At 36.2% G+C, this 14,101-nt stretch overlaps 2 protein-coding genes across 4 annotated transcripts; both read left to right on the top strand.

Annotated features, from left to right (window-relative positions):
• Window positions 1-7,432: 7,432 nt before the first annotated feature.
• On the top strand, window positions 7,433-10,625 carry LOC105638025 (RING/U-box superfamily protein). Its single transcript, XM_012221733.4, has 2 exons — window positions 7,433-8,670; window positions 10,153-10,625. The coding sequence occupies exons 1-2, from the start codon at window positions 7,622-7,624 to the stop codon at window positions 10,229-10,231; spliced, it is 1,128 nt and encodes a 375-aa protein (XP_012077123.1). The 5' UTR covers window positions 7,433-7,621; the 3' UTR covers window positions 10,232-10,625.
• Window positions 10,626-11,388: 763 nt separating this feature from the next.
• On the top strand, window positions 11,389-14,091 carry LOC149494001 (uncharacterized). 3 transcript variants are annotated; one of them, XM_089725064.1, is made up of 8 exons: window positions 11,389-11,495; window positions 11,750-12,302; window positions 12,657-12,749; window positions 12,871-12,972; window positions 13,065-13,130; window positions 13,213-13,278; window positions 13,392-13,460; window positions 13,616-14,091. In XM_089725064.1, the coding sequence occupies exons 2-8, from the start codon at window positions 11,847-11,849 to the stop codon at window positions 13,997-13,999; spliced, it is 1,236 nt and encodes a 411-aa protein (XP_089581190.1). In that variant the 5' UTR covers window positions 11,389-11,495; window positions 11,750-11,846; the 3' UTR covers window positions 14,000-14,091. The 3 variants fall into 3 exon arrangements, with proteins under 3 accessions (XP_089581190.1, XP_089581191.1, XP_089581192.1); XM_089725065.1 differs by having other exon boundaries at window positions 11,744-12,302; XM_089725066.1 differs by having other exon boundaries at window positions 11,449-11,626.
• The last annotated feature ends 10 nt before the right edge of the window (window positions 14,092-14,101 follow it).

Genomic DNA, 14,101 nt, shown 5'->3' with positions numbered 1-14,101 from the left:
GAATCAGTAATCATTTGTTGATTAGTATGACCTTCATTTCTTGAGACCAACAAAGAGAAGTATATGAATATTCACAGTTGCCTATTGATTAGGCCCTTCTTTCTCTTAATGATTCATGATGGAATCTTGGGCAGAAGTCTTTTGGTTTTCAATCATGTTCACCTTTATTTTCTTTGGTGCTTCTCCTAAAAATGGGATATTTTTAGTGTAAATTACAGTGAAATGGATTTAATTATGTTCTATCTAATGCACAAATGCGATTTGATTTCTTGCTTCATGCCTACTGATACAGCAAACAGAGATTTTTCCATGAGCTGATGCTTAAAAAGAATCAGATTGACTGACCTTCATTTCTTTCATTTTCATTCCAAAATGACACAGAGTTTGAGTTTCAGTTCTTTTTTACTTGCTTTTCTTGAGAAAGAGACGTTGGAAAAGCCAAAAGAAAAAAGCATTACTTACTCACCAAGCTCCACTGTCTTTTCTAAGTCCAACAGTGGTTTTGAGATGAAAGAGGATAATAAAAATAAGAAATAAAGCTTTCAGTGGACAAGAAAATGACGAGAAAAGTGAGTGAAAGCTAGAAAGGTTCTCTTTTCTTTTCTTTCTCTTTTTCATTGATTTAATTTAGAAATCCTAATTTTCATTAGAATGCCATTTGGATCAAATGAGGCTTATTATCACAATAATAATAAAATCAATTTTCTAAAATATTCTGAATTGAAAAAATACTTTTCAAAATTATACCACGGTTTCAACAAATCTGAAAAAATACACTGAAATAAATAAAGAAATAAAATTTACTAACTATATTAAATTTTATATTTTTTGCATTAAAATTCAAATGAATTACATAATAATTATAATTCTCACATCCAATGCCAAGTTTTAAAAATTTTCCTGCAAGTTAAAAATACATCTTCTATTTAAAAAACAAAAAAAAAGTCCATTTTTTAATGTCTCTAAAATCAAAGTAATAGTCCTATTTCTACTTTTAGAATTTTTTTAATTTTTCCATAATACCCTTGTGTGTAGTTAATGTTGCTCAAGTTTCTTAGATGACAGAGTAGAATAATAGAATTATTAATTTTGAAATTTTGAAAAAAAAAAAGAATCGTATGCCATTCAACTCTTATATAATTTTGAGAACTGGTTTTGGCTACATAAGTCTAAGAAATATAATAAGTCTATGAAACCTTTACTCCTCTATATTGTTATTGATTATCAAAATTAACAAAAAAAAAAAAAAAAAAGGTCTCAAAGAGAGTAATTATATTATCCATTAATGTAATTCTAGTTTATTTGAATTAATTATTTTAGTGAATTAATTAACAAAAAAAAAAAAAAAGCAGAATGTTTATTATATTTTTATTTTTTTACATATAATATCATATTACGAGTAAAACACTTGTACGTGTGAATTAGTAGCTGACGCATTAATTTAATTAATATAAATCATTGCCACTTAAAATTAATGATTTATTTAAAAATATGTATATAATTAAGACGGTGTTAGTTTTAACTTTCAATTTAAAGAATTTATTAAAAATTTCAACTAGTAAAATACCAACTATTAAATACACTTCATACATTTTTCAATTAATAAAATATCTTTTAGTCAAAGTATTTAACAATGATTTTCACGTCTTTTAATTATCTAATTATTATTTAATAAGATGTTTAGTAACTAATATACAATTTTGTAATTTAATTTATTTAAAAAATTGAAGGTGGCAGACTTTTTTGTTTTTATAGTAAAATTTAAGAGTCAGTGTATGTGTTTGTGCATTTTCATAATAATCAAAGGCACATGGTAAAAATGTTTTTTTTGGCAACGTTATCTTTAATTTAATTTATTTAATATTTTAACTCGTAAAATTATATTTATTAAATATTTTAATTTATAAAATTTTTCTATTGACTTTAATTTGTAAAATTAGATCAATTAATTTTTTTTTTTTTTTGAAAAAGAAGGCAGAGCTTCTATATATTAATCTGATGATAATAATCAACAAGAGTATTGGGCATGGAAACCCAAACTTTGAAACGATCATAGCGAATAGAAGCACGGGCCAACAAATGAGCACCTCTATTCGACGATCTTCACACCCAAGACACACTAATGTCCGGTCTAGTCAACAAAATAGCTTTACAATCCATAACAATAGATCCAAAATCAGAAAAATCAATAGAAGAAGAGTAAAGAGCTTGCACAAGACACAAGCAATCTGTAAACATTCTGCCTGGACCAGGAAAGGCATCAACAGCATAGAGCAAGCCTTGCCTCAAGGCTAGCGCCTCAGCTATAGCAGGGTCGTGACCACCTTCATTAAAACCCGAAATTGCAAGTGAGAATGAGCCTTCACCATCTTCAAAAAGACAGCCGAAACCCACAAAATCTGAGCTAGGAAAGATAGCGCCATCTGTAAAACCCAACCAATCAGCACCCTCAACCATTTGAGCACTTGTGGAAGCACGACCTGCAGTTAGCGATGGGGAAGAAGCTGGAAATGATTGAGCCGCAACAAAAGAGTGAAGATAATCACTAGCAAGTCGGACAATCAGTGCAGGAGGAAGCCACTTGTTAGACCACAACATATCATTACGTGAAGCCCAAATTTTCCATGCAATAGTCGCAATAGTGGCAGCCTTATCTCTACCCAAGTTCAAATAAACTTGCTCAAAGAACTGATTAAAAGAAAGCATACCCGATGGCAGAATAAATCCGCTGATTCTCCAAACCTCACGGGCACGAGGGCAAGCGAACAAAACATGATCACTGGTCTCATTATCAGGGCAGAAAAGACAAGCACTAGGAACCCCAATACCGCGCTCCACAAGCTTACACCGGGTGGGAAGAATGTTTCGACAAGCTCGCCACATAAAATCCCTTATCTTAGGAGGCACATGCAGGTTCCAAATTCTGTTCCAAACAGAATCATTAGAGGGCAATTGATAATGCCTCAAAGAATTGAAAATTTCATAATAAGCTGTCTTCACAGTATAAATACCCTTTTTGTGGAAATGCCAAATAATTTTGTCTTCTCTATTCATAATACTCAAAGGAATTGAAAGAATGGCCCTCAAATCCCGAATGGAAAATAGATTCATAAGCTTATTCACATCCCAACGATTCTCTCCAGGCACAAACAAGTCACAAACACACATGGCATTCGGAATAAAAAGCTGGCCATCATCTGGAAAGAAACCATCATCCTTAGGAATCCAAGGACTAGAGTTTACATGTATATTCTGACCATTACCAACACGCCAACGAGACCCCTGAATTAACACCTGCTTAGAGGACAATATACTCTTCCAAACAAAGCTTTGGCCTGGAGTGGCACTAGCCGACAAAAAATCCCCCCTTGGGAAATATTTAGCTTTAAACACGTGATGTAGAAGAGTATTAGTTTTGGTCAACAACCGCCACCCTTGTTTCCCTAGCAAAGCAACATTAAAACAATGAAGGTCCCTGAACCCCATACCACCACCTGACTTACTAACGCACATACGGTCCCAAGATAACCAGTTTATGCCATGCCCATCAAACTTATTACCGTTCCACCAGAAACGGTTCATCATCACCTGCAAATCATTGCAAAGAGTAGTAGGTAGCTGAAACACATTCATGCAATAATTAGGAATAGCCTGAGCAACTGCTTTGAGCATAACTTCACGCCCAGCTCGTGATAGAAACTTATTGTTCCAGCTAGATATCCGTTTCCACAACCTTTCTTTGAGAAAATTAAAAATTTGCCTCTTGCTCCGCATAACTAAAGATGGCAAACCCAAGTAACTGCTTCCATTAAGTGGCAAAAAGACGCCCAAGGCAGCAGATATGTCATGCTTCAAGGTATCAGAAACACAAGAACTGAAGAGCAATCCAGACTTGCCAAAATTAACTGATTGACCCGAAGCAACTTCATAAGCTCCGAGAATATCCTTTACCCACCTTGCCTTATCCAAAGAAGCATCAAAGAACAGTAGAGAGTCGTCTGCAAAAAATAAATGAGAGATTCTTGGGCAATTAGCAGCAGCACGACACCCATGGATAAGGCCCCTACGCTCAGCATTTTGTAACAACAGTGATAGCCCCTCTGCCACAATCAAAAAAAGATAGGGAGAAATGGGGTCACCTTGACGTAGACCACGCCCAGGTAAAATCGGTCCCACTTCAATCCCATTAACATTTACAGAATAAGTAACTTTAGCAAAACACATGTGCATCCAACTAACCCAACGATCAGAGAAACCCAAAGCCAAAAGCATCTTAGTTAAATAATTCCAACTAACACGATCGTAAGCTTTTGACATATCAATTTTCAAAGCACACGATTCAATAGTACCCCTAGGCCTCCATTTCAAATTATGAATGGTCTCAAAAGCAATCAGAAAATTATCAGTAATCATTCTGTCTTGGATAAAAGCCGATTGTGAATCAGAGATAATTTTCGGAAGAACCATTTTCAAACGATTAGCAAGAGCTTTGGCTAAAATTTTATACAACAAGTTGCATAATGCAATCGGCCTGTAATCCTTAACAAATTCAGGGCTATCACACTTAGGAATTAGAACTAGCAGAGTCTTAGTAAGAGAGGGCGGCAATGTACCTTGACTAAGCCAAAGGCGACAAGCGTTGCTAATATCAGGACCCAGGATACCCCAACTTTTTTGGAAAAAAGCAGGGTTCAAACCATCAAGGCCAGGTGACTTATTAGGATCCATATCAAAAAGGGCGGCACGAAATTCATCGTCCGAAAAAACACGCAGCAACTGCTCATTGTCCTCATTACTAATCCGAGGGTGCACCAAAGCCAGAATCTCATTTTCATCGGTACTGTTAAAAGCAAACAGGTCTGTGAAATACCCAAGCACTAAAGAATGAACATCCGAATCATTAGTTGTCCAAGTCCCATCAGGCAAACGCAATTTATCAATTTTATTCACCCTACGCCTTTGCTTAACAGAGTTATGGAAATACCTGGAGTTGCGATCTCCATTCTTGAACCAAAACAGTTTTGCCTGTTGCTTAACTCTAATATCATCTTCTTCCAAAATCGCATTCCACTCTCTTTTTAATTCAAGAACCACGTCAGGTGGGAGAGTACCCTCATCATCAACCAGCCGACGGTGCACAAAATCTCGCCTCTGCCACCTGCTTTTATTTTTAGCACGACCCCAGGTTCTTATTTTATCAATTAGCACATCACGTCTAGAAAGAAAGTCAGAACCCACAGTAGAAACCCAAGATGTATTAACAAGAGGCAACAAATTGGAATCAAGTAACCAAGAGTTGTCGAACCTGAATTTCTTACTAGCAGCCGCCACCGAGGACAAAGAGACAGAGTCCACCATTAACGGCGAGTGGTCAGAAACTGGCGCTGCAATGACAGTACAAAGTGCCTCAGGGAATCGAGAACCCCAGGAAGGAGTAGAGACTGCCCGATCCAACCTCTCTTTTGAAAAGAAAGGAGTGTTCGGCCTGTAAACATATGTAAAAATAGAACCGGCATGAGGCAAATCAGATAAGTTTGCATCCACTAGAGCTTGTCTGAACCCATTTATAAGTGAGGGCGCACGCTGAACACCTCCCTCCTTTTCACAAGTAGCAGCAACATCGTTAAAATCCCCGACACAAAGCCAAGGAAGGGGGCTTCTCATAGAGAGAGAACGGAGCAACTCCCATGACGCTCGCCGACGCCCAGATTCTGGATAGCCATAAAAACATGTCAAACGCCAATTACCACCCGAGTCTGCAACATTACAATCCACAACATTACGAGAATAAGAAGTGATAGAAAGAGGAACACTTCTATTCCACATTAATGACAATCCTCCACCAATACCAACACTGTCCACAGAAAAACAAAAATCAAAACGTAACAACACCCGTAGTTCCTCCATTCTTGAAGCATGAGTTTTTGTCTCCATAAAAAAAAGAACTCCAGGTTTATAACTCAGAGTTAAATCCCTGAGCGCATTGACTGCCGAAGGAAGGCCGACCCCTCGGCAGTTCCAACTAATGACCCTCATAGTTGTCGGTCGCTCCTATTCAAGGAGTCAACCGTTAAGTTAGTCTGATTGCTTATTGATGAATCCTGGTTCTGAGAAACACCAACAGCAGAGTGGTCCATCTTGGTTCGTTTTTTGGATGGGTCAATTCCGTCCAACATGTCATCTTCGCCCAAGCCCATACTAGTGCCTTGGCCCATGTCACCCACATCAGTTTCCATATTCACAGGAATGCCACCATCCTTTCCCGCTACTACAGAATTTAAAAACCCACCCGAAAAGGAATTCAAAAAAGCATGCGCCGGTAAAGTAGGCTTGATTTGCGAAGCAGATCCCTGAGATTCCGCCCTCAATAGAGTTTGGTCAACAACAGGCTCTGGACGCAACTAAGGACTAACGATTCTTCTACTCCGGCGACCAGCGGCCCTAATTAATTCATCCCACTGCGGTTGCAAGTCTTCTCTTTTATGCTTGAGCAAAAGATCACAAAAAGTATCTGTGTGACCAACCTTACCACAGAGAAAACACACAGTGAAGAGTCGTTCATATTTGAAAAAAGCAAAGAAAAAACCACCATTGAAATTTGGCATTTTCTTCTTCCGTTTCAAAGGCAGTCTGATATCCAACCTGACTTTAATCCTCATAAAATCATCACCTTCATCATCCGTATAAGGGATAGGGTCATATTCCAAAAAAGTACCTAGGTTACGCCCCAAAGAGGAGGCAACAGATTCTGTAGTAAAACCGGGAATAAGCTTATGAACCTGGACCCAACAGTTAAAGGATAATAGGGGAATGTGCAGGGGATCTCGTCCCAAACCAACAGAATCCAATACCAAAAGGTGCCGATTAAAAAACCATGGCGAACCCTGTAAAATACGTTCCATATCCACCACGTTATAAAGCCTAAATAAGAATCTTTTTGCCCCAATTCTGAAATAGTCACACCGCCCAAAGGATGCCAAAGTTCAGCCATCGTCTCTTTCATTATCGGCACATTTATACGAGAATAGGTTAGGAACATTCCCACCAAACAAAAATCATAGGTAGCAACCGTAGGGGAAACCACTTGATTGTTGGCCAAATCAAGGATCTCCTCTTCATCATCAAGAGAAAGGTCACCAATATTCGGTTCCATTAGAAGGAAACCTAGGAAACGAGAGAGCTGAGAGAATGCATACGCATACGAGGAGAACCCTAGATCAATTAAATATTTATTAAATAATTAAAAATTACGAATAATATTATTGCAAAAATTATAATAATCATTTGTTAAAATAATATTTTACATATATAAATTAAAAATATTAAAAAATTGTTGTTGCTAATACGAAAAGTTTATAAAATTTTATAACATCAGGGTTTTTGCGTAAAATTTAAAGGCGAATTACTAAATAAATAAATTCACCAGTAAAAGTGGTAAATCGCAGAATCCACTCAAATCAAAAGCTTTCCATGGAAGCAAACCCATCAAACTACAATCAATGGGAACAGCCAAAAGAAGGTTCAAATTTTAATTTTGAAAGGTAATCTGAAGAGGCAAGAGCTAATCACAAAGAATCTGCATCTCAAACCCAAAAGGGAGCTCACAAGTTCCAAAATTGCCATGAAAATCAAACTGATTGGGCTCTGCACAGAACCACTGGGCAGCCCAAAGCCACCAGAACCATCAGAAAAGCAACAGGAGAAACGTAGTAGATCAAGGAAGAAGCCAAAAGTGGAGAATTTTATTGCAGGGATGGATGATGTGAACGAGATTGTGTACTTAGACGACGATAATGATGACTTTCGGTTTTGCTGCACACCCAAATCAAACAAAGGCAACACAAAGCAAACTGCAATTTCTGTTGAGCGGTACAGTGAAGAAAGGGACCTTAATCTCGCTATCATGGCTTCTCTCAAATCCACCACCAAAGCCAAACCCATCAAGCAAGAAAATTTCGTTGATCTGTCCCAGGATAATCAAGATTTTTGCTATCTTGATGACAAGGATGATATCAGGGTACTTAAATTCAAACCTGGTTTTACTACTTTTAAGAGAGGAAGAACTCTTTTTGTTGATTCAGTGAACGAAAATGGACAATCTTCAAAATCCCAAAACGACAGAGAATTCGTCTGTGAAATTTGCGTTGAACCCAAGAGTTTTGATGAGTCATTTACCATCAAAGGCTGCACCCATTCTTACTGTAGAGATTGCATGGCCAAATACGTGGCTTCCAAATTGCAAGATAATATAACCTATATTCCTTGTCCTGTGTCAGGCTGTGTAGGCTTATTAGAGCCTGAGCATTGTCGCTTGATTCTTCCTCAGGAAGTGTTTGATAGATGGGGTAATGCTTTATGTGAAGCTCTAATTCCTGGGTCTGAAAAATTTTATTGTCCTTATAAAGATTGCTCTGCCTTGTTGATTGCCGATGGAAGAGAGGTTGTAAGGGAATCAGAGTGCCCTAATTGTTTTAGAATGTTTTGTGCACAGTGTAAGGTACCTTGGCATTCAGGAATTGAATGTCAGGCGTTTAGGAAATTGCCTAAGGACGAAAGAGAGAGGGAAGATATTATGTTAATGAAGCTGGCAGAGAATAAAAATTGGAGGAGATGCCCAAAATGTAGAATCTTTGTTGAGAGGACTCAAGGTTGCAAGTTTATGAAATGCAGGTATGTTTTGCATTTCTTTCTTTTCTTTCTTTTCCTTCCTTTTCTTTTTTCACCTTTTCTCTTTTTCTGTTTGTTCGGGTGTTCTCTCAAATTGTCAAATGGATTTTCTGCCTTGTGAATGGGTTTGCTTGATTGATCTATTAGCAAGCTTAATTATTTTGTTTGTGTTATACTTGTTATCATTTGTGTTATATCTGAGGTAACAGGTTCATCACCTTAATCCTGACTGAATAGTTCCCATTAAAAACAATATTTTAGTATGGTTGTCATAGAGCTGCCCTTTTTTTCTAATATGACCTCATTTAAAGCTTTCCAATGGTAAATAGGGAGAGTTTTAAGAGTTCTGATCAGTTTTAAGAGCTCATTTCTTGATTCTTTTCTTGAGTACTCTTCGCGCAGGTAGTAATCAAGCTTCCTCAGATTTATAACATTCATAAACATTTAATCCATTGTTCTCCTAAATAAGTATCTGTCAATGAAAGTTGGACTGGGTAGATATGCTGGCAATCATAGACATTGAAAGATAAATCATAGAGGATATGATATTCACACTTGAAATATTACTTTCCATCTGAATGGTTAAGAGCCGAATTGATAACTTTGCATAAAGTTTTAATATTGCATTTTTTGAATTTTCATTACAGTTATCACTGAATACTTGCACATTATGTTCTAATCTAAAGCAGATATCTTAAGTTGCATATTGACGTTGGCATTCTTCTCCTGAACTATGAAGTACTGTGTACAGAAATGTGGAATATAAAGATGAAACTTAACATGCTTTTGGTTGCTATTCATTGATTGTCTAGTTTGTGCTGTATCAATATCTCAAAATCCAGTATTTTCATTAAAATTTGGGGGAAAAGTTTGAAAGAAAACTCTGCTTCATCACCTTATATATATATATACACACAAACTTGCAGATGTATAATAAGCATGCTTCCAATTTTCTAGCTTTTATGCAGCTTTGAAGAAATACATTGCTATTGGAGACTGTAGTCTTGAATATTCTTCAAACTGAGATTTTCAAGCAACAAAATGAAGTTTGGTGACACAGAATTTCATTCATTTCGTTCTTTCCAATTACCAAATTTCATCTTTTTGGTTGAACAGAGGGTATTGATCTCCTTTTATTTCTTTTGAGTCATGAAGTCCTATGAAGATATAACTCATAGCTAAAAGACATGATACATACAGTCTTACAAATTTGCAACTAGATCAATTGAGAACTTCATATTATGATCTTTATTCATGTTATTGTCATATTCTGTTTGTATTTAACTTTTGTCAAATTACATAATTTCTGTTCAAGTTGCACAAATGAATGTCTTGCCTATGCTATTCTGATATTCTTTTACCTCTTCCCTTTTAAATATATATTTTTTTAATTAACATTGTTATGCTTCAAAACCTTATTCTTTTCCCTTGTTGTGAAAATTATTTATCATTTTCAATTAACATTATTTCATGGATTTGTCATAGGTGCGGAGCTGCCTTCTGTTACACCTGTGGAACTTCTAAAATAGGCGACAATCATTATTGCAGTTATTGCAAGGGTTAACTCCGCAATATACTGCAGTTTCTATATTGACTTGCAAGAGACACGCGTAACCAATTTTGAGTCTACCATCGCTGCTGCTCACACCAAACCTAACCAGCTCCTGCATCCTCACCAGCATTATCAGCAACCTCCCCCTCCCTCAGCCTAAAGTGTCATTTTTATGGTGATTTTGTAGAAGTTATAGAACTATGGGCTGTTTTATGCTTAGCCTTGTTTAAACAACTTAAACTTTGTAGCTGTAAAATGTCGCCAATAGGTCGTTAACCCTTGTGAAAAATGCATTTCTAGATGATTAATTACTGATTAGGAACAGCTTTTATTTAATTAGTATGTGTAATGGCTACAAGTTCCTATAATTTAGTAATATGGTGATCCCATTTTCTAGTGACAGAAACCTGCTCGGACATTCCTTGCTTAAGCCCCAAAAAGAATCAGATTGACCGACTGTCAATAAATAAGTCATTCTCCAATAAATTATGGTTTTCTTACTTTAAAAAGCATACTATAACTTTTTTTTTTCTTTGATTTAGCCTCCTAATTTTTTAAAATTTATTTTTTGCCCTCCTTAGTTTGATAAATAATAAATATAAAGATATATAAAATTTCTAGAATTACAAAATGATGTAATTTTTTGATTGCATTTTTAATTTTGGATTTTCAGCTTGAATTTAGCTTAAATCATGCCTAACAGCTTTTTTGGTTTTTTTTGACTTGGCTCAAGTGCAGTCTGATGTTGGATATTTATGTGTTTAATTACTGAACTATCCTTAGAGCCTCGTAAATCAATCTGAATTTGCGAAGGTCAGTTTCGTCATTATGCACCAGTAGAACCACTAATTTCAAAAGGAACCGAAACTTCTCCGCTTTGTCCGGGCGGATAAAACATCCGAACTTTTAATGACCAAAACGCCCATGTGCATTAACATTTAAATTGGATTTATATTTTTATCCTCTAAGGGCATTACTGGAAAATGAGTATCGCGGATTGAAACGTTTTGCCTAACGACGAAAATGGGAGCGAAAAATGGTGCGAACAAGAAGAAATAATAGAAACAGAATCAGGATGACGTGGCCAAATAAAAATCTGACACGTTGATTAAGGTACTGGTAAAAAGAATAAAAAATAAAATTTTTATTTGAAAAAAAATTAAAAAGAGCGGTTTCATTGTTAAAAGCCAACTACTTTTGTTGCTTCTTTCTCTCTATCTCGATGCTGAAGAGAAGGTTAAAAAACACAAAAGAGAAAGCTTCTGCTTAGTACTGAGTACAGACACTGCTACTCTTTTTCTGTACCTTAAGCTTAAATCATGGATTTCTTTAGTTCTTTACAGAAATTTAATTATTAATTACTACTGTGATTCAATTTTCTTGTTCTATGTGATCAATTTCTTAAAGGTTTTTCCTTTTCTTTTTAGTTCATGCAGAAAATACATACAGTATTCAAACTAAATTAAGTTTTTTTCTTCTCTTTTTATTGTATATATGTTCCTAATAATATTTGCTTATTGCTAGTTGCAGTTCTTGGGATCTGTATAAAGAGATACATATTAGGGAGTTCCTTCTGCAGACTACAGTGAAGTTCACTAAATAATTTGATTGTGATTTGTTATTAATTATGGAAGAATATATTAACAACATTCTGTCTTCTTCATCATGGGTTGATGGAGATTCAAAAGAAGGTCAAAATTGTAATCATAAACCGTCAATTTTGAATGGCTGCTTGAAGATTGGAAATGTGGGTCTGCAATATGGTTCAGCTATACCTGCATTAGGTTCAGTGGATCTTAGTTATCCAAAGCAGCTTCAAGTGGTTGATGAGGTTGGCATTGATGTCGGATACTCATACAATAGCAGTGCTATTCAAAATCTATCATCAATTCCACAACTGTGGCCTTTAGCCTCTTATGATAGTGTTTCTTCTGTGTCTGCTGTGATGGGACAAGACAAAATGCAGCAATTCAGTCTCCATGGAGGAAGTTTGGAAGATGAGACAGACTTTATGGAGAAGAGATATGTTTGTATGGATCAAATTCTGCAACTTGATAAGTTGTCTGAAGCAGTCACTACAAAGGTATGAGCTACCATATTTGTCTTCAATGTAGCTAATTGCACTTATATAGAGATGATCTGTTTGGCATCTAGATTGAAATTTCCTTTCTGGATTCTGTTTTGCTGCTTCTAACCTTTATGACTAGAACACATGAAATTCACTCGATATTGGAAAGAACATGCCTTTTTTTTTTTTGGTAGAAGATGAAAGCACATGTTATGTATTTAGTCTGTTTGGAATTAAGGTTATGAGCTTAAAAAATTTAGCAGAATTAACGCCCAAATAATTTCTGGTTGGATGAAGCCATTTCTTGTTTAGGTATCTAAAGCCAAGAATTACATTCATTTTGATTTTTCTTTACATATAATGTTGCAGGATAAGAAAGATATGCAAAGTTATCCTGCGTCTGCTTTCGCAGCTGGGCCCAATACAACAATGGCATCAAATGGAGTATCATTTCTGTCACAGGTGCTAGTTATACTTCAGTGTTCTTTTCACTTGTCAATTTATAAATGCAATTTCTCATATAGTTCTAACACAATCTTATTGAGTATTATAATACCAACCAAGTTTACATTTTCAATTGCAGACAACATCGACAGCTCCTGCTGTTGAATGCAATGGAACAGGAAAGCCTCGAGTAAGGGCTCGTCGTGGACAGGCTACTGATCCACATAGTATAGCTGAAAGGGTTAGTCATTCTCATAGTATTATTTCAATTCAAAATTATTTCTTATATGTGGATTCAAAGTCATCAGTTTTTCTTTTTTCATGTAAGAACAGCTTCGGAGGGAAAAAATTGCTGAAAGGATGAAGAATCTACAAGAACTCGTACCTAATTCTACTAAGGTATTGTCTTCTCTTGGTTCTGCTGTATGTATTACATAAACTGTTGTTTTAGTTTTCAATGAGACTAGCACATGGTTTGCAGATTGACAAGGCATCTATGCTTGATGAGATCATAGAGTATGTCAAATTTCTTCAACTCCAAGTGAAGGTAGAATAATGGGGAAGTATTCACAATAATTCTTTAGGAATTGGCCTTGTAACTAGCAGGCTAGTTTTGGTTTCAGTTTTCAAACATAACTAAGTTGTAGGATTGTTTTGCAGGTACTTAGCATGAGCAGGCTAGGAGCAGCAGGAGCAGTCATTCCTCTCATTACAGATGGTCAAGCTGAGGTACGGTATTATTTCAGAAAAAAATGTTTCTGTGAATAAAGTTTTTCTGAATAGCAGCTTAAATCGCAGTCCCTAATGTGCTTGACTTAGCATCTCCATTCTACACGTATCTTTACATTCTATTCTAACAGTATATCATCTGGCCTTATTTTTAGGGTTCTAGGAGTCTGTCACTCTCACCGTCAGCTGGTTTGGGACTTGAAGTTTCTCCATCTCCAGACCAAATTGCCTTTGAGCAGGAAGTACTTAACCTTTTGGAATCCAATGTGACTACGGCCATACAGTATCTTCAGAGCAAAGGCCTCTGCCTCATGCCAATAGCTCTCGCTTCTGCCATATCTAGTGGGAAGGCATCCTTATCATGCGGAATTGCATGTGGGGAGAAGAAATCTAGCTTCACTAATGCTTCGGCTAACAGCAACCGCAGCGACAGCCCCAGTAGCAACTGCAGCAAAAGCACCATAGCCAATGGTTGCGATGGGATTGTCAAGCAAGAAAAGGCTTTTTGCAGAGAACTTAAACCCAATACATTACATTAATTTCCTCAATTCATAACTCATTTTTTAAGCTTTGCTGAGGTAGCAGGTACTTAAAAAATCTAATAAAATTATCGAAGCACAGTTCTTTCTCATTTTTTCCTC

The sequence above is a fragment of the Jatropha curcas genome, chromosome 8 (genome assembly GCF_041381405.1).
Source record: "Jatropha curcas cultivar XTBG-Jc1 chromosome 8, XTBG_Jcur_1.0, whole genome shotgun sequence".
Taxonomy (NCBI): domain Eukaryota; kingdom Viridiplantae; phylum Streptophyta; class Magnoliopsida; order Malpighiales; family Euphorbiaceae; genus Jatropha; species Jatropha curcas.
The sequence above is the reverse complement of the archived record's forward strand: the minus strand, read 5'-3'. Positions and strand labels throughout refer to the sequence as shown.

Excerpts from the sequence above, each read along its gene's own strand:
- LOC105638025 (XM_012221733.4), top strand. The coding sequence starts at position 7,622 with ATGAAAATCAAACTGATTGGGCTCTGCACAGAACCACTGGGCAGCCCA. Across the intron at positions 8,671-10,152 it reads TGCAAGTTTATGAAATGCAG|GTGCGGAGCTGCCTTCTGTT; the intron begins GTATGTTTTGCA and ends GATTTGTCATAG.
- LOC149494001 (XM_089725064.1), top strand. The coding sequence starts at position 11,847 with ATGGAAGAATATATTAACAACATTCTGTCTTCTTCATCATGGGTTGAT. Across the intron at positions 12,303-12,656 it reads CTGAAGCAGTCACTACAAAG|GATAAGAAAGATATGCAAAG; the intron begins GTATGAGCTACC and ends ATAATGTTGCAG. Across the intron at positions 12,750-12,870 it reads GAGTATCATTTCTGTCACAG|ACAACATCGACAGCTCCTGC; the intron begins GTGCTAGTTATA and ends TTTCAATTGCAG.